At 40.7% G+C, this 11,392-nt stretch overlaps 1 protein-coding gene across 5 annotated transcripts in view; it reads left to right on the forward strand.

The window, feature by feature from the left end:
• utrn (utrophin) overlaps window positions 1-11,392 on the forward strand; it is a 160,206-nt gene that overhangs the window by 113,514 nt on the left and 35,300 nt on the right. For all 5 annotated transcript variants that reach the window (XM_020589235.1, XM_020589218.1, XM_020589213.1 and 2 more), the window contains 5 exons: window positions 485-545; window positions 4,795-4,856; window positions 5,858-5,932; window positions 9,178-9,379; window positions 9,804-9,889. In XM_020589235.1, coding sequence (XP_020444891.1) covers window positions 485-545; window positions 4,795-4,856; window positions 5,858-5,932; window positions 9,178-9,379; window positions 9,804-9,889 — 486 coding nt within the window. The remainder of the gene's footprint in view (window positions 1-484; window positions 546-4,794; window positions 4,857-5,857; window positions 5,933-9,177; window positions 9,380-9,803; window positions 9,890-11,392) is intronic.

Here is an 11,392-nt window from a genome sequence, read left to right on the forward strand (position 1 = left end):
TTAGTTAATGCTTATTACTGCATCAACAAATGTTAGCAGTGTCGTTTAAAACTATTAATTAATGTATGAGGTAATACTTTACTTAACATGAAAAACATTAGTACATGATTAATAAATGCATTAGTTACCTATTAGTTAATGCTTATTACTGCATCAACAAATGTTAGCAGTGTCGTTTAAAACTATTAAATAATGTATGAGGTAATACTTTAACATGAAAAACATTAGTACATGATTAATAAATGCATTAGTTACCTATTAGTTAATGCTTATTACTGCATTAAGCACGGTTAATTAATGTACCCTTATTGTAAAGTGTTACCAATTATTCCAAGTCAAGCTCCCAATGCTAAATGGAAAGTGCACGGTGAAAACATGGAATATCTCACAGTAAGATGGCATTTTGATTTTGACTGCTGGACTTCTGGTTTCTCTCTCCATCTTAGTTTTCTCATGATCTTTGTCTCTCCCTGTCTGTCTGCAGCTTCTGTCCAGCTACCCTGGCAGCGTGCGGTTTCTCAGAACAAGGTTCCATATTACATCAAGTAGGTAGCAAGAAGTAACCCTGATAACTGTCTCTGTGCCTGTTGTATGTATGTGTGTTAGTGTTTGTCAGTGCATTCATGCCAACACAGTAAAAATGTTGCTGATTTAAACTTTAAAAAAATATGGTGGTATTTAATTTAGGTCCTAATGGCCACTGTGTTTTGTGTGTGTGACTCTTTATGCATTGTCTGTTTGTGACCCTTCATCACAGGCTCCATTGCTGTAGATTTTGAGCACTTGAATTGATGAGTGAGTCCAGCTAAGGCTGGAGAGAATTCAAAAAAATGAATATAAATGAACAGAACTTTGATTAGTAGAGTTTTTATTACCATGGTGATTAGATTTTGTGACCTCTTGTGGGGGTCTTGATTTGTCGGGGAATAAAAGTCCTGCAACTGAGTTTCAGGTTTGTAAAAATATCCACGAATAACTTGTTGAATATGTATTATGAGTAAGTTAAGGGCCATGGCCTCATGTCATCATGTGATCTTTAATGACTTGCATCTTTGGAATGGAAATTGATGTGTAAATTTTAAACTGCTGTAGTATGTCCTCTTTAAGCTACACGTACATGGGCAGTGTGGTGCTGATGTGGCTGAAAATAGTGTGATTTTGTATTTCAAAAACATTGTTCTGCAGGGAATCTAATACTTAAGTAATTTTAGTCTTTTTGCGTCAGAGCTCTGACCTCTCACATACTCATTTATATTATTTGCACATACATTAATTATTTTACTAAATAATAGTGAACTCTTTCTGCTGATTTGGTCCTCTGTGTATATTAAAATTCAAGCTGTCTCGCCTGCAGATTTCTAATTCAGTTCAACAGCAGCAGCTCCTTTTGAATTGGTAATACCTGGTGATTTCCAGGACAGCTTCCCACACTGTTCTAGCAGACACTGCAACAACGTTAACTTGACTTCTTGTCTCCCATTTAAATTTTTGCAACACTAAACCAAACAACAGTAGTAAAAACATATTGTCAGTCTGAAAACAACTAATTAAAAGCAGTTGATTCATTGTATTGAAACATATTGAAAGTTAATTCAGGTCAAGACATTTTTCTTCAGACAGACAAATACTCATAGATAGAAAATAGGAATCTCTCAGTGATGAAAGACAGAGACAGGCAGACTTGGAGGACAGGCTTATAACTTCAGAGTCACTCACACTGGATAGGAAACCCTTACACACACCTGAATATGCAAATGAATTCTAACCAAGCTCTAACCTGCAAGCCAGATAAAAACAGACATAGCTATGCTGCATCGATGTTTCCGTGGTGGTTGATGGCCACCATTGCAGCTTTCACATTAAACTGCTTCTCAGGATCAAGAAGAAGAGGATCAGTCATCCTTCAGTTTTTTTCTCGCAGAGTAAAAGTTTTCATTTATTTTAAAATGAAGATGTTCTGCTGTCCACTGGCCTCTCCACTTGCAACTACACACTGGTGCACACTCATTTGCAACTTGAAAACTGAGCTCTAAATGCTTCTCCAGGACTAATCGCAGGTCACATTCATTGCCATGAAATCTCTGGGACACCCACGTTCGTGTTTGACCCATTCCTTTCCCCAAAGGCCACCTCATCTCCTCTCCCATCTCCTTTCATCCGCTGCCTCTTTTCTTTGGGCTGACAAAGGGCCCTTGATTAAAACACTGCCCTGTCCACCCCCTGTAGTGAGGCATTCAGGTGACGTATTGGGAAAAATCAAATGGCATCACGCAAGTTCTGTGCCAACAGCCACATGCTGGTCACTTTACATGCTGCCCAATTTGACCTATTCTGGCACTTGAACAGCAACTCATAAGCCTTGTGCACTTTCTGAGAGGAAATATAGCAAGACTGCAACTCTGCAAGGATTAGGGAGTGTCTCCTCCATTCCAAAGCTTTTCTGGTTATATTCAAAGTTTTTGTCAAGAAACATTTCATGGAAAATTGTGTGTGTGGTTGGTTGTACCTAGTAGAGCGGATGGTCTTTATTTACAGGCAATTTATGAACAGAAAGGCAAAAAGAATCCCAACCTACTTGAGAATCCTAATAACTTTGGGAAGGAGGGTGTTATTTTTTTAAGAGCAAAAGAGAGGCACAGCAGAAAAGACAAAAGACGTCAGGTGGCAAATGCAGGCTCTTACCACCTGTCACAGACATTTCATGATAAGTGTGGCAGATTGGTGTCACAGAAAAAAAAAGTCCCTGAAGTCTTCCTTATGCTCATTCAGATATGTGACTAATTCTGTCTTTTTGGATATCCAGATAAGGTAGCTAGCAGTCATTCATCTGCACGCTCATGGTTATTTGTGGAGGTTGCAGAGTGTATGACAGTGACAAACACCCAGCAGCAAAGAGAAGTGTTGTGCGGTCTGTAGCCAGATGTGTGTTGGGATACAATACGTTCAGCCCAAGCTCTAGGATAGATATTTTTGTTGGTGTCTTGATTGTAAATGATCATTTTTCTTCACCATCTGATGTTTGTATTTTTACAGTTGAGTACCGGTCACATGATAGAACAGGGTAAACACGCCCACTAGCTCCGTGTGAATATGCCAGACTACTGTATATGCTGCTGTTTTATCACATGGCCTGACATGCACGGATTTCGTACTAGGGAGCTGGCAGAGTCCGCATAAGGTCGACTGACTCAGACATTTGCGTTTTCAGATACGGCTCCTGTGGGCATTATCTAGAGAATTTTGGTATGCATTTCCAGTGCATGCCCCTGTGGATAGGAGCGCTGTCATCCTCTTTAGATTTTTTCTTTAATTTGTCACCTGCCTTTATATATGTCTGTGTGTGTATATGTATGTACACTGTGCCAAGGTTCACTGAGGATGTTCTGCTGTATGTATCCCCATGTAGCTTCCAGACATCCACCATAAAACCTTTTGTTATTGTCCTTGCTCTTTAATATTTTCTGATGCCACTCCTCTCGCCTACCAATATTTCCCACTGTGAAATCTGAACGGAAACAGCTTTGTGCAAGCACTACATAGGGACTGTGATGAGGGGAGAGTGTTGAGGACAGCTGAACTTGACAACTCAGTTGTTCTCATTATGGCGTTCATGAACTGTGGATATAAGCACAAGCTGTTTAATCTTTCTGTTGATGGAAAAACAGGCTGCCATGTGGCGTGGATGTGTGTGTGCATAAATGCAATATGGACTTTTTGTTGTTTTGTGAGTGTTCTCTGTATCCCATAACTGTACCAGTTCTGTTTTGTCTGTGATGTGCTATTCTACACTTGAATGACAACAATGTTTTATGGTGATAGCTGTAAGCCAGTAGTGGCCTGTTCTTCCTCCTAGTTTTATGCTTATGGACTGTAAATCTCAGCAAATCTCCTGACTTGGATTCATCAAAACCCTTTGTCAGTTCAGGCAAGCTCTAAATAAAATACAAGCCTGTCTGCAGTGCAGGTTGGTCCAGGCATTAGCAACGCCTGTGCAGGTGTGAAAAATGCTGAACATCTGTGTGGCACCTGAATAGTAACGGACATCTGCGACTGAGGAGGGATCCCGTTGTCCGGTTCGCCACCTCAGTTCACTGCCAGCACTCGACTTCACTTCCTGCTGCCTGTCAGCAATGACTGAGCCATTTCAGAAACCTCAGAGAGCTTCTGCATTCAAAAACAGGCTTGCTTTTTTCTCCTTCAAAAACCACCGTCCAGAAATCTTCTTAAATATTCCACTGAGTACAGCTTCTGACAGCCAGGTGCCATCTTGAAACATAGACACACAGCCACATCATCAGCCAGCAGAGCTCAAATATATACACTGACTGGCAGCCACAGCTTGATAAAGGTCAGATTCTTTGCTGTACTGTGTGTCAAAGCAGCCACGTTTGATCACTTTTAGCACAGGTTTTATTTTATTTATGTTTATATTATTGATTTTTTTCAGTACATTTCGTTTGTTCATGTTTTGCGCATCTGTGTTTGTGTGTGAGACTTCTCTCTGAAGCAGTACTATAACAGGGAATTGAGACTTATGACAGATCCTGTGGTGATGAGAGGGGTTCACATTGTGTGTACTTGTGTGTGTCTTTTTATTCATTTGTGTATGTCTGTGTGTACCTTTTCACGGTACTTCTGTCTGTGATTGTGTTTTCTTTTATGATAAGCATTGAAAGTTTTAGGCACTTCATCTGTGTGTACGTTTGTATTGATGCCAGTGGCTCCTGTTCTGTTTGCGGATCAGCTTGTGTTTCTTTGTCTAATGGTTCTCCTCTGTTGTTTTGGTTTTTTTAGTCACCAGACGCAGACAACCTGCTGGGACCATCCAAAGATGACAGAACTCTACCAGTCTCTAGGTAGGAAGCACTCACAATCACAGATGGTGTCTTCAAGCACTGAGTGTCTGAGGTTATACTTTCAAAACTCTGAACCCGAGCATTGTGTTAAAAGTTGGTTCATACAAATCACAAAATATATGTTGGCAGTTACCTTGCGGTATCTAGATTTGTTTGCTTTATCTAAAATGTAAAAAAAAAAGAAAAGTAAAGTAAAATGATACCATAAAATTACAGAACATAACTATCTTCTAAAAATACATATTTTTAAATGCAGTTTTTATCTTTTAATTTTTTTAGTATTTAAAAGGTTTTTTTGTGTTAAAAAACAGATACAAACCTTTAAAGCCCAGGAATTTCCTTACATTTCTAGTGTTCCAGGTATTAAAGCATGTCATTTTTAAAAAATTCAAGTATGCGTGCAAGTATGTTTTTGATTTAATTAGTGAAATGTGACAAAATTAACATGAGAGGAAATGATCCCTCATGTTGCAAACTGCAGTTTGCATATTGTACAGTTGGTGAAACAAGCCCCAGGTCTTTTGAAGCCAGGTTTCTATTGGGGGACCAGCAGACCTATTTCTCACTTGTCTTGTTAGTTTACTCTTTACATATAACACCTAGACGTTTTCCTCTCTTTCCTGCCACCTGCTGATATCCACAGGCATGTTTCTGTCCCTATGGGGTGGCCAGTATGACTGTTCTTTAATGAGCAGCCAGATAAGTAATAAGCTGTGAAATTTAGGGAGCATGTGCTATAGGCCAGCAGCTCAACAAATAGCGCTGGGCCCCACTGAGACTGGACTCAGTAACCTAATTACATAGTCCACATTAGCACCCAGTCTCCCCTTGGTCATCTCCATAGACAGTAGGTAGCAGAAAACCAGCTTTCATTAAAGACAGGTTCTGTAAATATTGCCCAGTTCACAGATTTATGTTGTAGGTTGTTTTCTGATTTTTTGGCCTCTGTTTTCTTTTTGTCTTTCTACCTCTCACCTCGCTGTCTCCACCCCCGCCTGTAGCGGACTTAAACAATGTGAGATTCTCAGCCTACCGAACAGCCATGAAGATCCGCAGACTACAGAAAGCACTGTGCTGTAAGTAAGACACACACACGTACACCTTAATACCTACAGTCATGGTCCGCTTCCTTTTGAAAGGTGTGACAAATTAATGCAGAATAATGATTTGCAGCTGTGCCAGAACAGTTCAGGAGCCACGGATGTGGTCCACATGCTGTCTCACTGTGTGATTTTGTCCATGTATAGTCACAGATGGTGCTTGAGTCAAACCTGTTGAGCATAGCACAGCTAAGATTTGTTAGGCTGTGGTGTTTTTTTGTTTTTTTTTTAACCTTTTGATAGTTTTGAGCTCCCCTGAAAATATGATTAGCAAAATTCTGGTGAGTCTCTGTTTTTTTTAACCACCGTCATTAACTATCAATGATGCATAGAGGTCTTGAATTCATAGTGGTAGATTTCAACCACTGCTGCTTGTAACTGGGTTTTGAGGGTTAACTCAAGAATGAGGGAGCACTCGAAAATGAGGAGTAGGGGTAGTAAATAAGAAATGTCATTGGGCCTCTTGTTTCTCTCCACACCTCCATGGTGCTGTTGTATGCACACCACAAGCTATTTGACATCTGTTTTTCTATTCTTGTTATTCATATTCTTGCCAGAAGGAATAGTAATAAATACATCTAAATCACATGCTTTAATAAATGTTATATCTGTCATTTAGTGTGACCACGAAAAAGTGAGCTCCCCCAAAAGCTGTGTTATAGTTCACACATTGGATAAAGGCGGCTATTACCTACAGTCCCAGGTGGTTGTCAACCCCATTTACATACATACACACACACACACACACCTACCTGCATGCAGAGAGACAGGTGCATGCACATTTCTCCCTTGGGAGCTTTCAGCCAGCATGGCATCACCTACTCGTGCTCAGCATAGAAGAATAGTGGTGACAAATGTTAACTATTATCCAGCTGTTATAGCATCACTGTGAGCTCGCACTGCTCATTTACACCCTGCTGTTTGTGGAAGTTTGTTCTGTGTATGTGCATGAAACAAACAGATCAAATATACCATGCTTCATTTACTGTAGGGGTGTGTGTGCAGCTAAAGATGTGTGTGCCGGAAAAAAATCATGTGTTATTATCATTGTTGATTGTTAATGAGTTTGAGTGATTCAGGCATTTAAGTTTTGCTATCTCATATTGTCTCTCTGATTGCACGCATGAATGTGTGATGGGAATGCATTAGCCTGAGTGATTTCGACTTGGGGCGCTGCAATTCAATTTCATCCTTTATATTAGAACAGTCACATTATGAACACATACACATGATCATGTGCACAGCAGATGGATCAGTAGTTATTAGTTATTAGCCTGGATTCATGTGGAATCTTTGCTTGGAGACCTGTGTGTGCCTGTGAGTGTTTGTGGTTGTGTGTGTGTGTGTGTGCAGTTATGTGTGTGTGTGTGTGCAGTTATGTGTGTGTGTCAGAGAATGACACGCGTACATGACAGATACTACTGTATAAAATAGCTAATTGGGTTAAGTCTGTGCCGGGGGCTGGAGAAGCACAAATGAGCTTGTGTGGCATGCCTCTAATGTGCCACAGCCTCTCAGCTGCTGTGTGTGTAGTGGGACAAGTACAGTTCTACTTTCTGACAGCATGGCTGCCTTGCTGTGTCTGCGCCATGGGAACACACCCCAGTAATTAGTGTTGGCTGGGGAACATGGCATACCATAAGGCATGGAGCTGCGGAGGGTGGTGACAGTGACGGGTCAGATGGGGGAACTTACTGTATATGAAGAGAAGAGGTGAGAAGGATGAGAGCTGGAGAAGAGGGAGCAGAGTTTAGCTGAGGTGGAGGGCCAGAGGAAGATTTGCAGACAGAGCAGCTCTGAGGGTTGATGCCTCTTGAAAACCTTTACCCATTGTTTCACCCATAACATTTTTTAACCTTTTTGTATTTGTTCAAAAAATGTGAAGCAATGTAATGTTATAAATACCCTGAATACTGTATACTTCAGATGTAGGCTTGTGACTTATATTTTAGTGGTAATGATCTACATCTAGACTGGAATGGCTTTCATTCTGCTCATGCTAATTAACCACCTGTAGCGGACTGTACACTGTGTATTTGTTTTACCACCTAGAGCTGTCTACGTGTTTGAAACAGAGATGGCGTTCACTGGTTGTACTCTCCAGTGGACCTTGAATGGAACATTAATTAGAAGTCCCATCAGGATCTGAGTTTGCCCTTAATAGGTACAGTATGTAAATTCATGTTACACTGTGTCCTTGGAGCTATTAATTGGACCTGTGTTTTGAGTATGCAGTACTTTCACTTGTAGTAGGTTGTTTTGTCTCAGATTTGTTCTTCCACTCTTCAAGGAGTGCTAGTATCTTGACATGAGACAGATTAAGGGAGACTGTTGGAATAGAAAAGGTTAAAATGTCACTCTACAAGCAGGTTTTTTTGCTTGTTTGATGAAAATAATGTTTTATTCTATATTTCAGTAGAACTTGATGAGGATGTCTTGGTGTTCAAACACTACAAATACCACACATTTTTAATTAACCACCACTGTGTTTGTGTGTGCAAGTGTTTTGTATTTTATTCATATTTCAGCTATTTGTTTCATCATCTGGGTGTGTTTTTTATGTTTATGCAGCTGGTAACTTCATTTAGTAGTTTGCCCCAAAGGACTCAAGTAGTTTTTGTTAAATTTTCTTTCTCCTTTTTCCAGTTTGTCTTATTCTCAAGACACATAAGTGATAGCTACACTACAGAAGATGATGAAAGTATAATTGACATACTGATATAAATATAACATTCCCTCTTGTCTTTATTATTGAACATGTATCCAGCAAATCAAATCAGGAGAAACTCGACTGCTCTGTCAGACTTTCTTACTTTTTTCCTCATTTGTCTCTTTGTCAGATTTATGTAACCAAAAGCATCTTTCTGTTCTCTGCCTGTACTCTCAGTAGACTCTCTCAGTTCATTGTTTTGAACTGTTTTGGACAAAAATATGAGTGAAGTCTGCAGTGTTGTAGCGTTGGAAACATTGCTAATGCTCTAAGTCGCTCTTTTTTTCCCCTGTCAACCCTGAACGGATTTCTTGTTCCTTTTTCTTTGTTCCTTCTCACTGTTCTTGTTAACCTTTTTCTGTTCTCCTCTCTGTTTCATTTCTTTGTTCCAATCATCTTCCTTTCTGTCTTCTCATTGTTTCTCTCCTACTCTGTCCTCTGTTTCCCTCTCATCTTGCCCACTCCTCTACCATTCTCACTTCGATCTCCTTCCTGCCTTCTTCATCTGCAGTGGACTTGCTGGACCTCAGTGTGGCCCAGAACACCTTCGAACAGCACAAACTCAACAACAACAATCAGCTGTTGTCCGTTCCCGATGTCATCAACTGCCTGACATCCATCTACGACGGCCTGGAGCAGGAGCACAAAGACCTGGTCAATGTGCCGCTCTGTGTTGACATGTGTCTGAACTGGCTGCTCAATGTTTATGACACGTATGTATACTTTATGTTTTGCAGTTAGGATGGAAACTTTCAGTCATGAATGTGTCACACGTTTTTACAAAACCTGGGAATCATGCATGTTTCCACCTGCATTTTTGAAAATGTAACTGATGAATGCAATGAGAAATGCTGTAATGTTTTTATTTATTCAGTTGCTTGTTTACTCATTTAAATGTGCTATAAAAACCCAGTGTCTAAAGTATCTCAAACCAGATTTTTACACTACATATTCTGCATTTGTCATCCATTAAAATGCTCTATGCACCAGATTTCCATCATTGCTGTTGCATATAATTCAGATCTGCAGTGACTTTAACACACATAAACACACTGTATATATACGAACATGAAACCACAATAAGTATAACGAGTAACTGCCACAGCTGATTTGCATATGCGTGTGTTGTCCCTGCAGTGGCCGCAGCGGGAAGATCCGCGTCCTGTCCATGAAGATCGGCTTGCTCTCTCTCTCCAAGGGACACCTGGAGGACAAATACAAACGTAAGTGGCACTAAGCTGTTAAGATATACAGTATGTTGCTCTATTCATGCACCACTGTCCTGCCCCCCTGTACTGGCCAGTCTGAACGTCTCATACTGCTCCAGCACAAGCTGTAATTCTACCAGTGCTAGTCTAACGCACAGTAAAGGAGTGAGAGGAGCTCGAGAACGAGTTGTCTAATTGGATGAGAGACCTCCTACATGTTTCCCCTGTTCGTTATTTAAATTTCCATTCTGATTTATTTTTGAGGATTAGGCAGTGTGAATGTAGGCTTGCTGCACTGGGAACAGACTGTCATTTAGGCTTCCTGTTCTTTGTTTCTGTTGCTTTATCTCACGCCATCTGACTTCCTTTGCTCTCACTGCTCACACCTTTGTTTGTCCGTCTATTACTTGTGCTTCCCCTTTTTGCCTCTTCCTCTTTCTCCCTTTCTCTTGCCATGGCATGGACCCCATCTCTGAGCCTATTTGTTTCACTGGCAGTTTCTATTAGCCTGAGAAGAGCATCAAGCTCAGTTGATTGCATCCTTCCTCCTTTCCTTTTTGAGACTCTCATTGGCTGTCAGCCTTCCCCAAATAGCTACATGGTGACACACACACCCACACACCTAACCAGTCATGCTGCCATTTGACACTCTTCTTGTGACATTTGCTTATGTCAGATGTAATCTGGTAGCAGAATGTTGTACTGTAAGTTGGAGATGTGGGATTGATCAGTCAGAAGCCACAAGGAGTGTGTGTAGGAACACATTATTGACTGAATTTGCACTTTTTCAACACACACATTTGTATTCATTCCTTGTGGGAACTTGACATTGGCTTACATTCATTTCCTGGAGACTTGTACGCTAACTATAACCACTGCTAGCCTAACTCTAACCCTTACCCTAACCTTAAACCAAGTGTCAACATAAAAGTCAGTGATCTAGTCCCCACAGTATAAGTGTGTAAACAGGTTGTGGTCCTTACAGTGTGAGTAATACCAGGCACATACAAACACACACACACACACATACACACACAGGCACTGACACTCATGTAACAGAAGTAGGCATCAGGGCCGAAGTTCCCACAGAGATCAAAGTCAGCTGCAAGCAGAGCAGAAAGGTCTGTCACAGTCTCTGTTTCTCCCTCTGCCTCCTCTTTTTCTCCAGATTACCGTCTCGTCTCTCTTTTCTAAGTTTGTGCATGGTTTGTGGAGATGTTTCATAAAATCGTCTAAAATATAATGCCGTCCACATGTTCACTGTCCAAGCCTACCTGTCACTGGGCATGCATCCATATTGATCACAGCTTTGTCAGTCTCAGTGAGAATGTCATGAAAACTTGGCAGGAGGGAAGATTGCGAGATTAGAAATGCATGTTTTTCCTGTGTCCTCCCAAATGCTTTCCACCCACAGACTGTGTATACTGTACTGGACACACATCAAGACTTTCCCTCCCACTTCTCACTAAACTGTTACTCTTTCTCTATTTACATCTAATTGTGTCTTTCATTTTAAAT

This window comes from Monopterus albus, unplaced genomic scaffold, assembly GCF_001952655.1.
Source record: "Monopterus albus unplaced genomic scaffold, M_albus_1.0 scaffold9.1, whole genome shotgun sequence".
Classification (NCBI taxonomy): domain Eukaryota; kingdom Metazoa; phylum Chordata; class Actinopteri; order Synbranchiformes; family Synbranchidae; genus Monopterus; species Monopterus albus.